Raw genomic sequence first — 19,212 nt, 5'->3', positions numbered from 1 at the left:
CCAGTTTTTAGTTCTACTTGGAGGGAAGATGCTTTTATCAGTTCACTTGGGCTTCAGTCCAAGACTTTGGGAACAAGCCTCTGTTATCGAGGTCACTGGAGAATGACTGACAAGCTCAAGGCCAATGTGTCCGTTCCACTTGTTTCCAGGAAGGGAGGGCCCCACTGGGTCAGAACTATCACTATCTTCCAGCATGTAGGGAAGGCACAGGCTCAAGACAAGGAATTTGGGAATACAAGTTATTTCTTTTTTTATTTTTATTTTTTAAAAAAATATATTTTTTATATAATGAGGCAGAGTCACTATGTTGCCCAGGCTGGTCTCGAACTCCTGGGCTCAAGCAACCCTCCTGCCTCGGCCTCCCAAAGTGCTGGGATTATATGAGTGAGCCACCATGCCTGGCCCCTAAGCACTATTTCTATCAAGTTGAGGGAAAAACAAACTTGATAGAAAGTTTGTTTCTTTCAACAACCTTGTCCTTTATCTTGCTGTGTACGATGTGCCTTCAGAAACAGGAATACGCTCACTAATGGTTGCCTTTTCATGTCTGCAACATAGAGCCCTAGAATTCAAAGCCGCCTAACCAAACAGAGGCAACCAACCCTGACATACTGAAATACACCACGTGTGGTAACTGGCTCTCAGGATAAATGCTAAAATCCTTGGGATATCACGCCTGTAATCCCAGCACTTTGGGAGGCCGAGGCAGGCGGATCACAAAGTCAGGAGATTGAGACCACCCTGGCTAACACGGTTAAATCCCATCGCTACTAAAAATACAAAAAATTAGCCAGGCGTGGCAGTGGGCACCTGTAGTTCCAGCTACTCAGGAGGCTGAGGCAGGAGAATGGCATGAACCCAGGAAGCGGAGCTTGCAGTGAGCCGAGATCGGGCCACTGCACTCCAGCCTGGGTGACAGAGCAAGACTCCATCTCCAAAAAAAAAAAAAAAAAAAAAAAATCCTTGGGATAAATGCTCTTGGGTAAACACTCTTGGGAAAAATGCTCTTGGATAAATGCTCTTGGAATGAATGCTAAAATCCTTGGGATAAATACTCTTGGGATAAATGCCAAAATCCTTGGGATAAATACTCTCGGGGTAAGCACTCTTGGGTAAATGCTCTTGGGATAAATGCTAAAATCCTGGGGATAAATACTAAAATCCTTGTCAAGGCCAGCACAGCCCTGCATACTCTGACCCACACCTACTTCCCCAGGCTTGGACTCTCTTTGGCTTTCTCTGTTCTACCCAGGCTGGTCTTCTTTCAGTCTCACATGGTTGCTATATAACCCCCAACCATAGGGCCTTTGCACATGCTGTTTGCAGAATGGAATACATTTTCCCCTCTTTTTACGTGGTAAACTTCCATTGCTGTTTCCTCTCTGACACCTCCCCATCCTCTCAAACTACGTGACATTTCTTTTGTACATGTTCTCGAGGTACCTGATCTCTCTTTCACAGGACTTTACATGGTCTTTACACATTTTTTTATTTGCTTGTGTCATTATTTGATGAATAATAATAATAAAAATCCATTTCATTTTAGCTATGCTATTATACACATTTTTGGGGAGTTAGTAGGCCATCATGGCTTATCTAGAATTGATCATCTCCCACCAGACTCAGTGTATTGAGTTTGTGGGAACAAAATAATGTGTTTTCCCTCAGGAAACCACTAAAATCACTCAATGCACACATAATGTAAGCATTCAAACCTATCTTCCCCCAAACATTTTATTTGTAAAGCAGGGATGTGTCCTATACACCTGCTGCTCTTACGTAGCTGAAAATGGTGTTTATTTGTCCCCATAGAAGGAAAGGGGTTTATCTCAGGTAGAAGTATAGCCAGCAATGTAACTCAATGTCACAGCCAAGGGCTTTCCATTTGATAAAACTATTCTCTGGGAAGATCTACCCCCAGGGTATTTCATGAAGTCATTAGCACAATCAATTCCATTCGTTAACTATATAGCACCATTTTGCCAATAGAGCCAATCCGGATTCCATCCATCAACAAGCCTAGTTGACTCAGCCTCCAAAATATATCACTTCTCTGTCTACTCTTTTTTTTTTTTTTTTTTGAGACCAAGTCTTGCTCCATTGCCTAGGCTGCAGTGAGCCAAGATCGCGCCACTGCACTGCAGCCTGGGCAACAGAGCATTACTGATCGTGCAGTGACGCGATCTTGGCTCACTGCTGCCTCTGCCACCCAGAGCAATTCTTGTGCCTCAGCCTCCCAAGTAGCTGGTATTAAAGGCATGCACCACCATACTTGGCTAATTTTTTTGTGTTTTTAGTAGAGACGGGGTTTCACCATATTGGCCAGGCTGGTCTCGAACTCCTGACCTCAAATGATCTGCTTGCCTCAGCTTCCCAAAGTGCTGGGATTACAGGCGTGAGCCACCACGCCCCGCCCTCTGTCTACTTATTTCATTCACCGTGACTACCATTCCAGTCCATCAAAATGGTGGGCAGTGAATAAGCACTTTTGAAGAAATGTCTAAGTCTGAATGCAGACAGGGAAGCGGGAATAACTTCATAAGGCAAGGGCATTTAATTGGGGTCTTGAAGGATTAATCAGAGTTTTCTAGGAGACGAAACAACCTTGCAAAGGCTCAGAGTCATGAAAAGTCTTGGTAGGAACCATGCCATCAACAGGAAAATCAGCACAGCAGCAAACCTAACTGGTTCCCATTGATGAAAGAAAGGAGATGAAGAAAGAAGAGAGAGAGAGAGAAGATAGAGGAAGAGAGAGAGAAAGAAAGGGGAGAAAGAAAGAAAGAAAGAAAGAAAGAAAGAAAGAAAGAAAGAAAGAAAGAAAGAAAGAAAGAGAAAGAGGAAGGAAGGAAGGAAGGAAGGAAGGAAGGAAGGAAGGAAGGAAGGAGGAAAGGAAGAAGGAAGGAGAGAGAAAGAAACAAAGAAAGGAAGGACAGAGAGAAAGAAAATAACGAATGAGAGGGAAAGAGAAAGAGAGAGGAAGGAAGGCAGGAAGGAAGGAAGGAAAAAAGTAAGAAAAGAGAGAGAGAAAGCAAGAAAGAAAGAAAGCAAGAAAGAGCAAGAGAAAGAAAACAAGAAAGAAAGGGAGAAAGTAAGAAAGAAAGAAAAGAGAGAGAGAGGAAGAAGGAAGGAAGGAAAGAAGGAAGGAAGGAAGGGAGGGAGGGGAAAATAAAAAAGAAAGAATAAGAGAGAAAGAGAGAGGAGAGAGAAGAAGGAAGGAAGGAAAAAATAAAGAGAAAAAAGAGAGAAGAGAGAAAGAAAAGAAACCTCACCTCAAATTTCTGCCGCAGTTCTTCGTTGCCCTCACTTCCTTCTGGTGGCACAGGCACATTGAAGTACTCGCCTTCCTCCTGGCTCAGTAACTTAAACCTGAAGGGAGACAAGGGGGCAGGACAAATTTCATGACTCTATTTGATATTATTTTATTGATCAGGATATGAAAAGGAGGCCTATATAAAACTCTACTTCAAAAAATACATGTTGGGGTTTTTTGGCTTGTTTTGGTTTGTTTTTCAGTACGTTGGATGGGGGTAGTATGCATGGTACACTATCAGGTACACTATACATTTTTGTAACTCTTCCATGAACAGCAGAAAAAAAATGTATATCATGTGTACATAGGAGGGCAAGTTCTCACTCTCTACACACACTTATACAGTTTTCTTAGTTGTATCGTTAAATCACTGTATATTTTTACCTACTTTTTGTCCATTAAGTAGTTCTTAGTCTGAAAGAATGCTATGAAGACCCCTCATCGTAAATTTCTTGTTGATATTGTTGTTGTTGCTTTTAGAGATAGGGTCTCACTCTGTCACCCAGACTGGAGTGCAATAGTGCAATCATAGCTCACTGAAGCCTCGAGCTCCTGGGTTCAAGCGATCCTCCTGCCTCAGCTTCCTGAGTAGCTGGGGACTATAGGCTTGTGCCACTATGCCCAGCTAATTTAAAAAAAAATTTTTTTTTTGGTAGAGATGGGAGCTGGCTATGTTTCCCAGGCTAGTCTTGAACTCCTGACCTCAAGTGATCTTCTCACCCTATCCTCCGAAATTGCAGGGATTACAGATATGAGCTGTCTGTACTTCCAGCTGCAAACCCCACTGCCTGGCTATAAATACATTCTTGTCATGCTCTTCCAGCATTTCTACCTTTCATCCTACGTAGGGTGCCACCTTGCCATCCTGGCATTCAACTGCATTTAGGTGACCATGGACTTAACTTCATGGTGCTATTTTCTCTGCAGAAGTTTGCCCAAAGTGTGCTGTAGTCAGTCTCGTGAGAAATGGCATCCCTTAGTGGTTAAGTGCACAAGCCCTGAAGTCAAACAATGTCTGGATGCAAATCTCATCTCATAACCTTAGATAGGCTGGTTAGCCTCTCTGGGCCTCTGTTTTTCTCATCTATAAATTGGAATACAAATTCCTTTTTCATAGAATTCTTGTGAAATTGAAAGATAATGACGCATGTAAAATGATAAGCACAGCAGCATTTGGCATTCAGCAAGTGTTCAATTAGTGGCATCATCATGATTATTATTACTGTGACTAATGTCATTATTATTATTTTAGAGACAGGGTCTTGTTCTGTCACCAAGGCTGGAGTGCAGTGGCACAATCACAGCTCACTGCAGCCTTGACCTTCTGGGCTCAAACAGTCCTCCTGCCTCAGCTTTCAACCAGCTGAGACTAAAGGCACATGCCACCACACCTGGCCGTTTTTGTTTTTGTTTTTTTCTTTTTTTTTTCTTTTTTGGCAGAGATAGGGTCTTGCTATGTTGCTCAGGCCAGTCTTGAACTCCTGGGCTCAAGCAATCCTCCTGCTTCAGCATCCCAAGAAGCTGAGATTATAGGCACACGCCACCATGCCCAGCTACAACTAATATTATAATAATAAACACGGGGGCTTCAGTTTGTTTCTTGACCACAAAGATTTTTCCAGCTAGTAAGAGGATGAGATGAGTGTGAGGAACGAAAAGGGACATTCTAAAAGCATTTGAATCAGTGGGAAAGAAAAAAGACCCCAAAACTGCTCGTTCTCAAAGATCGTTCCTAACCAAAGTTTAAAATGTTCATCACAATGTTTTCTCTCCATTCACGAATCTTCTTAGGCAGCTTCCAAAAATGGGCTAGGTGATTCAAAGCAGAGAAGACAATTTGAGCCTCTACGCCTCCACATTTAATATTCCAAATTTTCTTCCAAATTTCCACGGAAATTACCAAAAGAAATACAAACACAAGAGAGCATCTGTATCTTTGCTGGAAATTGAGAAGGGTGCTATCCACACAGCAGGGACTTCCAGGGATTCCTACAAATTAAAGTAATAGAAAGAAAACAGAGCTATGTTGGGTAAATTTTAACTTTATCCATTCAGATGCTACCTTTGTGGATTTTGCTAGATCTGTGTATCAGTGTTGAAATATCTGTTTCGCTTTTTTAATAATAAATTTAATTTTAAAGGACACTTTTTATTTCTTCCTTAGAAGGAAATCCAAAATCACTTGTTACAAATAGAAAATAATTGTTAAAAACAAACAAAACAAAACAAAACAAACAGAAAGATACACAGGTCGTCGTCGTGGCTCATGTCTGTCATCCTAGCACTTAGAGAGGCTGAGGCAGGAGGATCACCTGAGGCCAGGAGTCCAAGATCAGCCTGGGCAACAGAGCAAGACCCTATCTCTACAAAAAATAAAAAAATTTAGCTGGGTATGGTGACGCATGCCAGTAGTCCCAGCTACTTGAGAGGCTGAGGTAGAAGAATCGCTTGCATCCAGAAGGTCAAGGCTGCAGTGAGCTTTTATTGCACCACTGTACTCCAGACTGGGTGACAAAGCAAGACCCTGTCTCTCTCAAAAAAAAAAAAAAAAAAAAAAAAGGCCAGGCATGGTGGCTTATGCCTGTAATCCCAGTACTTTGGGGCCAAGGCAGGCAGATTACCAGGTCAGGAGATCAAGACAATCCTGGCCAACATGGTGAAACTCTGTCTCTACTAAAACTACAAAAAAATTAGGTGGACATGGTGGCACATGCCTGTAGTCCCAGCTACTCGGGAGGCTGAGGCAGGAGAATCACTTGAACCTGGGAGGCGGAGGTTGCAGTGAGCCGAGACTGCACCACTGCACTGCAGCCTGGCAACAGAGCGAGACTCCGTTTCAGAAAAAAAAAAAAAAAAAAAAAGATAAACAAATGGAAATCAAGGTTATGCATGTGCAAGCAGATGGTGTTGCTTACCACAGGCGCTCAATATAAAGACTGCCCCGCCCCCTTTTTAATGCGAAATCAGCAAAGAGCAAGTGTTAGAGTGTTAAGGATACACCAGAGCCCTCTGAGATTTTCTCTTTGCCATAATTTGAAGAATTGAAAGAACACTGACCAAATAATTGCTTTTCTGGGACACAATTCGATATTATTTATGCCCTGAGTGTGAACCATCTAGAGTATTTGGGGTCTCACACTCGTGAAAATACAGATAAAGGGGAATTGACCGGCTGTCATCCCTAAAAGGTGTTTCAACAGAGCCCAATAATGACCCTGGCTGAGACCATCAGGGACTGGGTGGGGGTCGCTGATTCCCATTCATATGCAGGAAGAGAGATGTCAGCACCTGGAGCAGTGGGCAGGGGAAGGGTGCCACAGCGTGTGTCCATGGTGGCCAGTACACCACAGAGTGAGTGAAGGACGCTGCCACTACTGCTTCCAAATAGGACACGTGTGTCCCTTCAGAGAGGAACAGGACCCCTTCTGACTTTGAGATGTATAGAACCAACGTGGAGAAGATGGCTCTCCATCTGGCATGAAGGCTGCCTGTTATGCACCTGTCTCCACTGTAGCCCCACCCAAATATCAGGAATAGGACTCCTGATCTGACAAAACAGAATTCAAAAAAACACAAAAGACTCCTGTCTCCCTTTATCCGGGTATGAAATGTTAGAACAAGGACACTTGTCATTTCTGTGCTCACTCTTCTATAAGTATGGGCAAATAAACACAATAGGATGTGTGAAAAATTTAGTCATTTAAATAGGAAGAAACAATGCAAAATCAAAGTAACTCCCATGAAACAAAACTGCTGCCAAAAGAGAGAACATTCTAGAAACTACCTAATTCATATTTTCAATGAGATTCAAGAGGTTGGTGCATCTGTGAAAAGGGAACAAATATGAGAGTGGGAAAGACTACTTTCAGAAAAAAAATATAATCACTGAATTAAAAAACCCATTTGAGACAGTGAACACAGCATGGATAATTCAGATAACAATTACTCAATGAAAAGAAAAACTTGAGAAATTTTTCTGGTAATTGACTTGATATTTATCATAATAGATTGGAGTTGAATCGAATGCTTTATATACCACTAAGAATGCATATTACAAACATTAATTTACAACATGAAAAGGAGGAATGTTGCAACATACATATGTCAGAAAAGACCTAGACCTATTAATAGTCTTCTCATATAAAAAGTTCTTACAAGTCAATAAGAAAAAGGCAAAAGGACATAGTCATATATAAATATAAACAAATGGCAATAGGCAAATGAAAATGTTCAACATAATTTGTAATACAGTATGTGTATAATCTTTGCATCATGTCTTTGAAATTTATAGCACTGGATGTTAATGTTAATAAACTGAAAAGCCTCATACGAGATTGATAAGACTGTAAATTGATTTTTAAAATTGTAGGACATTTTGACAAACACTTTAATGACGCATATATGCTTAAAGCCGTCAATTCCTGGCTTAGAAATTTATTAGGAAATTATTAAACCTGGGGCACAAAAGTTTTGCCACAATTACGTTTATTGCAGATTATTTTTAGGTGAAAAATGCAAGCTCCCAAATAGTATGCACAGTAAGGTTTCACTTTTGTTTCACTCTCTATATAGGGTCAATAGTGGTTATGGGCACTGGGAATCTGGATAAAATTCTCTGATTTTTTTATATTTTTCTAATAATTATTAAATTAACAATAATGACTAACACTTACTGAGTGCTATTTAGCAGACATTGGGCACCTCACTTATATCAACTAAATTTGATATTGCAACAATCCTGTGACATAATTACAACTATTATCTCCAAACGAGGAAACACAGCACAGAGAGGCTAAGTAACTTGCCAAGGGTACACAGCTAGGAAGTAGTACAGTAGAAATTCTAACCCAAGAAGTCTGATTCCAAAGCATCAGTTTTTGTTGTTGTTGTTGTTGTTTTTGTTTTTGTAATAAGACCAAAATGTCATTATTAATAATAACAAAACAAAGTGTTCTTAAAAAATGTAATATAACACTGATTTAAGATAATAGCTATCTGTTCAGAAGGAGATGGAATAAAAAAGAATGAAATAGGAAAGAAAAAGAAAACTTTAGAAATAGGAACACCATAAGAAACACGGCAATTACAGCTATAAACATTAAAACATTTTCCTATGGAGAAAAGATCTTCAGATTCAGGATTATAAATCACCCTACTATAAAGACACATGCGCATGTATATTTATTGCAACACTATTCACAATAGCAAAGACTTGGCACCAACCCAAATGCCCATCAATGATAGACTGGCTAAAGAAAATGTGGCACATACACACCATGGAATACTATGCAGTCATAAAAAAGGGGGAGTTCATGTCCTTTGCAGGGACATGGATGAAGCTGGAAACCATCATTCTCAGCAAACTAACACAGAAACAGAAAATCAAACACCACATGTTCTCGCTCATAAGTTGAACAATGAGAACACATGGACACAAGGAAGGGAACATCACACACTGGGGTCTGTCGCGGGGTGGGGGGCAAGGGGAGGGAGAGCATTAAGACAAATACCTAATGCACGTGGGGCTTAAAATCTAGATGACAGGTTGATAGGTACAGCAAACCACCAAGGCATATGTATACCTATGTAACAAACCTGCACGTTCTGCACATGTATCCCAGAACTTAAAGTAAAAAAAAAAAAAAAAAAACAAGGCCGGGCACGGCAGCTCACTCCTGTAACCCCAGCACCACTTTGGGAGGCCGAGGTGGGCAGATCATGAGGAGTTCGAGACCGGCCTGGCCAACATGGTGAAACCCTGTCTCTACTAAAAATACAAAAATTAGCCGGGCGTGATGGCAGGTGCCTGTAATCCCAGCTACTCGGGAGGCTGAGGCAGGAGAATTGCTTGAATCTAGGAGGCCGAGGTTGCAGTGAGCTGAGATCACGCTACTGCACTCCAGCCTGGGCAACAGAGGGAGACACTGTCTCTAAAAGAAAAAAAAAAAATTCTAACAACGTGCCACTTGTTACACAAGACCAAAGGACTTAGAAAGATTAGACATAAAAGAATGGGAAAGGACCTACTAGGGAAAAGGGATCTACCACACCACAACCAAAAAAGACACATGCAAAGGTCGGTTCGATCTCATTAACTCCTTGGCTCCCCGTCGTCTTCAGAGCAGAAGACAAAGTCCTGACAAGGCCCACAGGATCTGCCAACCCTCTCCCCATATATATCCTCCCAGACATAATCCTCCTCCAGTCTCCCCTCATGGATCCAGCTCCAGCTACACAAGCCTCTTTACTGCTCTTCCAACTTGCCAGGTGCACTCCTGCCTCAGGGCCCTTGCATTTGCCGTCCTCTCTGTCTGAGACAACCTCTCCCTAGATATCCACACAGCTCACTCCTCACCTGCTTTAGATCTTTGCTGTATGTTACCTTTTCAGTGAGTCCTTTCCTGAATTTCCTATAAAATCTGAATGCCCCCACTCCCCAAGATTCCTTGTCCCCATTTCTTGTTTACTTTTCTCTATGGCACTTATCAGCCTCAAACATGCCATGCTTTACTACTTATTTTTGTTCATTTACTATTGTTGTTTGTTTTTCTTCAACTAGAAAGAAAACTCCATGAGGCCACAGGGTTCTTGGCTATTTTGCTCATTAGTGTCTCTTCAGCACAGCAGGTGTTCACTGTGTATATTCAATGAATAAATGAATAAATGAATGAATGAATGCCAGCAACAAAGTAAAATTATAGAGAAAATGCATTAGCTGCAACAAAGATAACTTCATGTCAATATAATAAGATTTGTAGAGTTATGTGGTTAATAATATTGCCATATACAGATAAGGCAAGAACTCCTAGAAATAAAAAGAATGCTTTTGAATCATTTTGCCTGAAGAAACTTAATAAGCACTACATATTTAGCTCAAGCAAACAAAAGGACAATATGACGTTATAAAAGATCTGGACCTTGGCCAGGCGTGGTGGCCCACACCTGTAATCCCAGCACTTTGGGAGGCCGAGGCGGGTGGATCACCTGAGGTCAGGAGTGCATGACCAGCCTGACCAACATGGAGAAGCCTCATTTCTACTAAAAATACAAAATTAGCTGAGCGTGGTGGCGCATGCCTGTAACCACAGCTACTCAGGAGGCTGAGGCAGGAGAATCCCTTGGACCCGGAAGGCGGAGGTTGTGGTGAGCTGAGATTGCGCCATTGCACTCCAGCCGGGGCAACAAGAGCGAAACTCTGACTCAGAAAAAAAAAAAAAAGATGTGGACCTTATAATACATTGGAATGAATAAATGTACACCCTATACTCATGGATACAAAGATGACAACAACAGACACTAGGGACTACAGAGGGGAGAGGGGAGCAGAAGACAAGGGTTGGAAAACTAACTATTGGGTACTATGGTCAGTACCTGGATGATGGAATCATTCATACCCCAAACCTCAGCATCATACAATATACCCAGGTAACAAATGTGTACATGTATCCCCTGAATCTAAAATAAAAGTTGAAAAAAGGTTTATTCTTTCTCCACAAAAAAAAAGTATACTCTACAAATAGTTAATATAATCTTTTTCTTGAAAGTCCACAGAACTTTTAACAACATTGAACAAATACTAAGCTATGCTGAAAGACAAGGAAAGAAAATCGGAGGAAAAAGGAAAAGTACACAGGCCATATTCTCTAACTTGAAAGCACTAAAACAGTAACTTAACATCAATAATAAAAATTTAAACAGAAATCTAATTCTAGGGGTTAAAAAAATGCCTAAATTAAAGCATGTTAGAAAAGAAACCAAAAACTCAACTGCAGGCCCTCAAGGAAGCAGCAAAAGCCAGAATGTTAGCATATCAAAACTTAGAGGAAACATTTATTCCCTTAAATGCTTGTTCATTATTTTTGGCCAGGTGTGGTGGTTCACACCTATAATCCCAACATTTTGGGAGACCAAAGTGACAGGATTACCTGGGGTCAGGAGTTCAAGACCAGCCTGGCTACCATGGTGAAACCTTGTCTCTACTAAAAATACAAAAATTAGCCGGGCATGGTGGCAGGCACTTGTAATCCCAGCTACTCAGGAGTCTGAGACAGGAGAGTCACTTAAACCTACAGAGACTGTGCCACTGCACTCCAGCCTGGGCATCAGAGCAAGACTCCGTCTCAAAACAAAAACACACACACAAACAAAAAAAGCTATTCATTATTTTTAAAGAGCAGAGTCAGGAAAAAGAAGAAAAAATAAATTAGTAAAATGTTCAACTGAACGTCAAAGCCAAACACAAAATAAATCTACAGAAAAGGAGAAAACAAACAGAATTGATACACAAACCCCAGAGTTAATTTCTTGAAGAAAATAAATAAGTAAATAAAACAGATGAACCTCTGGAAAATCAAGGGGAAAGAAAGGAGACAGTATAAATAAGCAAAATTAGAAACAAAGAGGAGGATTTGACAACAGATACAGGGCAACTGGCCAAGAGGCAGATGCAGACTGGGGGCCTGGGGCTAGTGTACCACATCTGGGAGCTTTCACAGCTGCATCTGCTGTTTCTGCCACACGGTCTTAAATTACAGCACAACAGAAGAGCTGGTGGAGCCCATCCCCTTCTAAATGGTGAAACTGAGTCTCAGAAAGGGTGTGAGGCTTACTCAAGATCACATAGTGTTCAAAGAATCCCAGGGGCAAGAATCCAAATGTCTAGGATCTGGTCCATTTAGTCAAGACAGCATCGCAAATGTCTTGACCGTAAATCTGAAGAGGACTTCCATCTGCAGAATCTGAAGAGGGCTTTTATTTTGGAAAAGTTCCCTTCCAACTATTGTGTCATCAACTTCACACCTATCCCAAGTGGTGGATGGAGGATGGGGGTGTTGTAATCAGTCTGATGGGTGGCATACCTGCTGGGAAGGCTGTAGTACAGACGGGTGAAGTGGCTCACCTGAGGTCACAAAGCCTCCACCCAGTCAGGAAAGCCAAAATCAAACCCGAGCTGTCTACCCTCTAGCCTTCCACCTACCCCTGCATCAGGAGGCAGAATGGGATTTGCATATGCTTAGGCTCTGGCATCATAGAATCCTGGACCTGAACCCAGAACCGTTGCTTAGAAGCTGTGTGTCCCTAACATGTTGCTGAACTATTCTGATCCTTGGAAATGATGTTCTATCTAGAATAACTGGAGAATTAAATGATCATCTAAGTGTAAATGCAGTAATATTTTGGGCTTGCTCCTGATACACTATCCCTATTCTTAAACCATTTTTTTTTCTTCCCTGCTCTCTGCCTTAGGGGAGTAGACAAGGCAGGCACTAGCCCAGGAAGAAGGATATGGCATGTGTGGGAGTTAAACTACTTTTGCAAGAATTATGACAGTAAGAGAAATATGACATACAAAAGTTATGACAGTGTAAGAAATCAGACCTAACTAACTCCATCTGCTTCTAATCTCTAAGATGTCCTTGTCCATTCCTGGGCCTAGGCCAAGCTAACTATGGGAAGAATTTAGTTTCAGTTCAACTTCATTTTTTATTTGTATTTGTTTCTTTATTTACTTTGAGACATGGTCTTTCTCTGTTGCCGAGACTGGAGTGCGGGGGCACAATCACAGCTCATTGCAGCCTCGACCTCCTGAGCCCAAGTGATCCTCCCACCTCAGGTTCCTGAGTAGCTGGGAGCACAGGTGCATGCCACTATGCCTGGCTAAATTTTTTGTTGCAACAGGATCTCACTGTGTTGCCCAAGCTGGTCTCTAACTCCCGAACTGAAGCAATCCTCCCACCTTGGCACTCCCAAACTGCTGGGATTACAGATACGAGCCACCACACCTGGCCATTAGCTTAACTTTAAAACAAAGACAATAACAGCTCCTTCCCAAAACTAACCGTCTCCTTGCTTGGGGACTAAAACCGCCTTTGTAAAACTAACATATTAGCCACAAAGTTAGAATTCTGGCTCCAGAGACATGTAGCCAGAGGTCATAAGATTCATGATCTCCCCAATTGCTCCTATAGATAAAATCACTATTATTGACCTAAAATTGGTGTTTGAAATATTTTCCAGACCCTGCATTCTGATGGACCAGCTGGTGCCATCCAGACCAGGAACCCATACAACAAAACTGGCTTACCTGGTCTTGTGATCCTCACCCAGGAACTGACTCAGCATGAGAAGATGGCTTTGACCCCCTGTGATTTCACTCTCAAGCCACCAACCAGCATTCCCCATTCCCTAGCCCCCTTTCCCACCAAACTATCCTTGAAAAACCCTAGTCTTTGAATTTTGGAGGAGGCCGATTTCAGTAATAAACTCCCATCCTTCTGCTTGGCTGGCACTGTGTTTATTAAACGCTTTCTCTGCTAAAATACTGCCCTCTCAGTGAATCAGCTCTAGATGAACTCATTGGGTGATTACAGGAGAAGCCCTTCCCTTTAGGGCTTAGAAAACCTTGGGAAGGAGAAAGGACAGGTGGTGGGGACAGGTGGGTTTCCCTCCCCCTCGGCTGGAACACTGGCCAGAGACCTATCCATGCACCAGGCATCATCATTCCAGCAGCAGCAGCAGGAGCAGAAAAGGCTCCCCAGGGGGAGGACTCAGGCAGGCTCCTGGCCCTCCCTGAACCAGGCCCAACAGTGGCCTACGAGTGGGACAGAGAGGGCGCTGCATGGAGGGAACTCACAAAAGGAAGCAACAGGCCAGGATCTCCAGCACAAACCCAGAATGAAGCTAGCGGGACCAGTCCCGCTTCAGTGGGCACTGGTTTAGGAATGTAGGCTAAAAATAAAATCTTAAGGCCCCCCCCCACTGACAGAATATTCTCCCCTCCTTGGCCAAGAGGATGTAAGAAAAACCTTAAGAACGGAATTGTCAGCCCTGAGAGAAAGGAGATTGGACATGTCTCGTTATACCCCCTCTCTTTTGGAGTTTAGATACAACAATGGACTAACATGAATGTTAAAATAGAGATCATAAGACTGACAAGACAGACTCTTTGTGGCAATAAAATACCAGATTATAAACAGGACTAGGGCCAGGCCAGGCAAAGGTGCAGTCACACCATAAGCAATCCATCTTGCTGCATGCATCCGCAACATAAAACATGGAGTCTAGCTCTGTCGCCCAGGCTGGAGTGCAGTGGCGTGATCTCAGCTCACTGCAACCTCCGCCTCCTGTGTCAAGCAATTCTCCTGGTCAGCCTCCAGAATAGCCTAGATTACAAGCATGTACCACCACACCTTGCTAATTTTTTTGCATTTTGAGTAGAGATGGGGTTTCACCATGTTGGCCAGGCTGGTCTCAAACTCCTGACCTTAAATGATCCACCTGCCTCAGCCTCCCAAAGTGCTGGGAGTGAAGGCATGAGCCACCACGCCCGGCCAATGTAAAGTATTTCTTCCTGTAAACTCCAAGTTTTAGCAAAGCCCTACTCTAACCAACTGCAAATTAAAGAATCTCCTATAACCCATTTAAAGCTATCCTGCCTTTTGGGCTCAAACCAATTTATAATCTCCATGTATTGATTTATGTCTTTGCCGGTAACTTCTGCCTCCCCAGAATGTAAAACCAAACTGTAATCTAACCACCTCAGGACCACTTATTCAAAGCTTCTTGGGTTTGTTTCTCCAGGCCACAGTCACTTATATTGGCTCAGAATAAACTTCTTTGAACTATTTTACAGAGCTTGGTTTTGCTGTTAACAGGGGCCAGTCAGAAAAGTGAAGCAGTGAAGCTCAGAAAGTACCACATGCAGCATACAGAAGCCCTTCTCCTCAGTCACCAGGAGCTCACAAAAGTGCATGAGAAAGTCTAAGTCCATTATAGAAAAGAAAAAAGCTTTATTTTTTTCTGCACACTTGATCAGTGCTGTGTAAAAGCGCGACTCTACGACATCCGGAAATGCTGGACCCAGAGCCTGGCATCTATTAAGGGTCAATGAGTAGCAGCTATTGTTATTATAATAATTATTATTACGTTTTCTCCTGTCACATACCCCCTGAGGATCATACATTCTTTCTCTTTAACCTCTTTACATTTGATTTAAAATGAGAATGAAACGCCCACTGTGAGTGACTGATGTAGACCCTATGAAGCCAAGTCATTTGTATGTTAGGGAAAAATATCCAAAGCTTGGGGGGGAAAAAAAAACAAAAAGACGATCGTGTAAACTTTTAATGTCATGCTAGAGCATTTTCTAATTAGCTATTTCTTTCCTCACAGTAATATTACTTTGTTTAATTTATTATTCACCATCAAGTCAGGCCCAGATGGCCTCCCTAGTCTGCAAAGATAGATGCTAACTTTTAGAAAACTGAGTTGAAATCTTTTTTTTTTTTTTGAGATGGAGTCTCGCTCTGTTGCCCAGCTGGAGTACAGTGGCGCGATCTCTGCTCACTGCAACCTCTGCCTCCTGGGTTCAAGTGATTCTCCTGCCTCAGCCTCCCAAGTAGCTGGGATTACAGGCATGGGCCACCACACCCATCTAATTTCTGTATTTTTAGTAGAGACAGGGTTTCACCATGTTGGCCAGGCTGGTCTCGAATTCCTGACCTCAGGTGATCTGCCCACCTCAGCCTCCCAAAGTGTTGGGATTACAGGCGTGAACCACCATGCCTGGCCAAAATCTTTTTTTTTTTTTTTTCCAGTCTAGTAGATAAGATAACCCCAAAGCTTGTGATTCTATTGTCCTGTCTATCAGTCAGTTTTATATTTAACTGAGCAAAGTTATTTCAGCATTTCTTTTTCTACTGATTACACAAACATCAGTTTCTCAAACCTTCTGTGGAATCATTCATTCATCCTGCTGCTTTTCTCCTTAGTGAGCTAAGGAAATCTTTGGCCAATGCCCATTATCTATTTTATGAGAACTATGTTTTTAACCATTTGTGAAATGTGATTTAACACAACTCTTTTGGGGTACATTCTGTAAACCCAAAATAAAATTCTAAGCCCCCTAGCCATGGAAATGGACCCCTCCTCTCAGCCAAGGGCATTCCAAAGTTAACCTGAAAAACTGTTTCAGGCCATGATGAGAAGGGAGGGTTGGATATAATGTCTCATTATACCCCCTTCCTTTTGGAATTCAGGAAAAGTCAACCAGCATTAACATCAACACAGACCTTAAGTCTGATAAGAAACATTTACAATCTGGTCTCTCTGAAGCCTGATACCTGGAAGCTTCATCTTCATGATAAAACGTTGGTCTGCACAACTCCTTATGTAATCCAGACATTCCTTTCTACTGATAACAGCTCATTCAGCCAATAGCCAATCAGAGAATTGTAAAATCTACCTATGACCTGGAAGCACCTCCTCGTCCCACTTTGAGTTGTCCTGCCTTTCCAGATTGAGCCAATGTAAATCTCACGTGTACTGACTGATGTCTTATGTCTCCCTAAAATGTACATAAGCAAGTTGTACCCCATCCACCTTGGGCCTATGTCATCAGGATCTCCTGAGTCTGTGTCACTGGCGCATCCTCAACCCTGGCAAAATGAACTTTCTAAATTGATTGAAATCTGTCTCAGATACTTTTGGGTTCAAAACTCTCAGCTCCTGTCTTCTTCACATCTTCCATCATGTTGTCATTGATTTGTCATTTGCGTAATTCCTTGTTCAAAGTTTATCTGCCCACCCCACTCTCTGCCATAAGCTACGCTCCATGAAGTCATATCTGTCTTATATCTCGATGTGTCTCTAGTGACCAGCACCTAGTGGACACTCAATATATTTTTCAAGAAAAGCCTAAGATGAAATACAGAGCCAAGACAAGGAAGTCATAAGGTGAACGATGGAAAGATGTGTGTGTGGTCCAAATGATACATCTCTTTCTTGCTAAACCAGTTTGATTTTTATTTTCTTTCACTTGAAGCTGAAAAAGTCCTGAATGAGACAATCCAGATATGAGACAATTTATCTTGAAGAAGTAATAGCAGCCCAATTGCCACTTCTCCCAAAGTTATAGCGGCAGGTTGAGCTATTTCTTCTGACTCCTTGACTCAGTTAACTGTGAAACGGTTGCCAAGGGGGCTTACCCAGACTCTCTGTTGGTACTATTGAAGGATATATATATATATATATATATATCCCAAGGAAGCAGTAGCTTACCAGACACAATCTGACAGTGGGTTGCACATATCTTTTAGGTGAAGTGTACAAGCCACTCCGATGTGCATGGAGCCAGTCATGAAACTGTCTTTGCAGAAAGTGTAACAGTGAGAAAATGATGTCAGTGAAAGAGATCTGATCTAACTAACCCCCATCTTGCCTTTAACCTCCAAGCTGCCCTTACTCTTTCCTGGGCTTGGGCCAAGTTAACTTTGGGACAGATTTAATGTTTATTATATTTATTTTATTTTGTTTTATTTTATTTTGAGATGGAGTCTTGCTCTGTCACCCAGGCTGGAGCACAGTGGCATGATCTCAGCTCACTGCAGCCTCTGCTTCCCGGGTTCAGGTGGTCCTCCTGCCTCAGCCTCCTGAGTAACTGGGACTACAGGCACATGCCACCACGCCCAGTTAATTTTTGTATTTTTAGCAGAGACAGGGTTTCACCGTGTTGGCCAGGATGGTCTCGATCTCCTGAGCTCGTGATCTACCCACCTCAGCCTCCCAAAGTGCTGGGAATACAGGGGTGAGCCACCGCACCCAGCCTACTGTATATTTTAAATGATAATAACCCTTGCCCAAAATGAAACTACCTTCATAAAGCTAATGAGAGACCACTAGGTTAGGAGGATGAGAGGAGCCTGAATTCTGCTATGGTGTAGACATAAAGGATTGCCAGCCATTATTCCAGAGGCCACAAGATTTGCAACTTTCCCAATGACTCCTGCAGATAAAATCACTATTGTAGAACCTAAAATTGGCCTTTTGAGATGTCTCTTCAGGTTTTCTACATTTCTGATAACCAATGGCTCCACCCCAACCAGACCGCCAACCTAACTTTGAAAGAAATTTGTTGTATATTTTAAATGATAACAGCTCTTCCCCAAAACTAAACTGCCTTTGTAAAACTAATGAAATATTGCCAAGTTAGGAAAATGAAACGAGCCTGAATTCTGCTAAGATGTAGACATGGATTATTATCAGCCTTTATCCCAGAGGTCACAACATTTCCAACTTCCCCAGTTACTCCTGCAGATAACATCACTATTGTAGAACCTGAGATTGGCCTTTTGAGATGTCTTTTCAGGCTTTTGCCTTTCTGACTATCAGACTACCCCACCTGGACCTGCCTACTAGTCCTGTGGCCCCACCCAGAGTGGACTCAGCGCATGAGGACCACTTCTCACACCCCTATTACTGCATCCCCAACCAGTCAGCAGCACCCATTCCCTAGCCACCCTACGCTTTGCCAAACTATCTTTGAAAAGCCCTAGCTTCCAAATTTTCAGGGAGGCTGATTTGAGTCATAAAAAAACTCTGTTCTCCCATTTAGCTGGCTCTATGTGTGTAAAACTCTTTCCCTATTGCAATCCTCCTGTCTTGATAAATCGGCTCTGTCTGGGCAGCAGGCACGCAGAAGCCACTGGGCAGTTACAGTCGCATCATATAGTTTAGTAAAGTGGGTCAGATGTAACAAAATAGGGAGTGGTGAGGACGGTGACAAATAGAAAATCCATGTCCTGGCTAAAGGGGGCATTAACTATTCAACTGTTCTCAATTGTTGTCTTCTACCCCCAGATTTTTAAAATGCTAGAACTAATTCCCTCTCTCCCTCCCTCCCTCTGTCCCTCCCTCCATTCCCTCCTTCCTTCCTTCCTGCTTTCCCTCTTTCTTTCTTCTTCCTTTCATTCCCTTTCCCTTCTTCCTTCCTCCTCCTTCCTCCTTCTTCCTTCTCTCTCTCTCTCTTTCTTCTCACTCTGTCACCCAGGCTGGAGTGCAGTGGCTCAATCTCTGACCAACTTGCTCACTATAACCTCCACCTCCAGGGTTCAAGTGATCCTCCC

General features: G+C 42.4%; 1 protein-coding gene across 2 annotated transcripts in view; it reads right to left on the bottom strand.

The window, feature by feature from the left end:
* Positions 1-19,212, bottom strand: part of PRKCB (protein kinase C beta) — a 382,686-nt gene that overhangs the window by 103,678 nt on the left and 259,796 nt on the right. For both annotated transcript variants that reach the window (XM_023189314.1, XM_023189313.1), the window contains exon 8: positions 3,270-3,366. In XM_023189314.1, coding sequence (XP_023045082.1) covers positions 3,270-3,366 — 97 coding nt within the window. The remainder of the gene's footprint in view (positions 1-3,269; positions 3,367-19,212) is intronic.

The sequence above is a fragment of the Piliocolobus tephrosceles genome, chromosome 17 (genome assembly GCF_002776525.5).
Source record: "Piliocolobus tephrosceles isolate RC106 chromosome 17, ASM277652v3, whole genome shotgun sequence".
Lineage (NCBI taxonomy): Eukaryota > Metazoa > Chordata > Mammalia > Primates > Cercopithecidae > Piliocolobus > Piliocolobus tephrosceles.
This window is presented reverse-complemented; position numbering and strand designations above follow the sequence as displayed.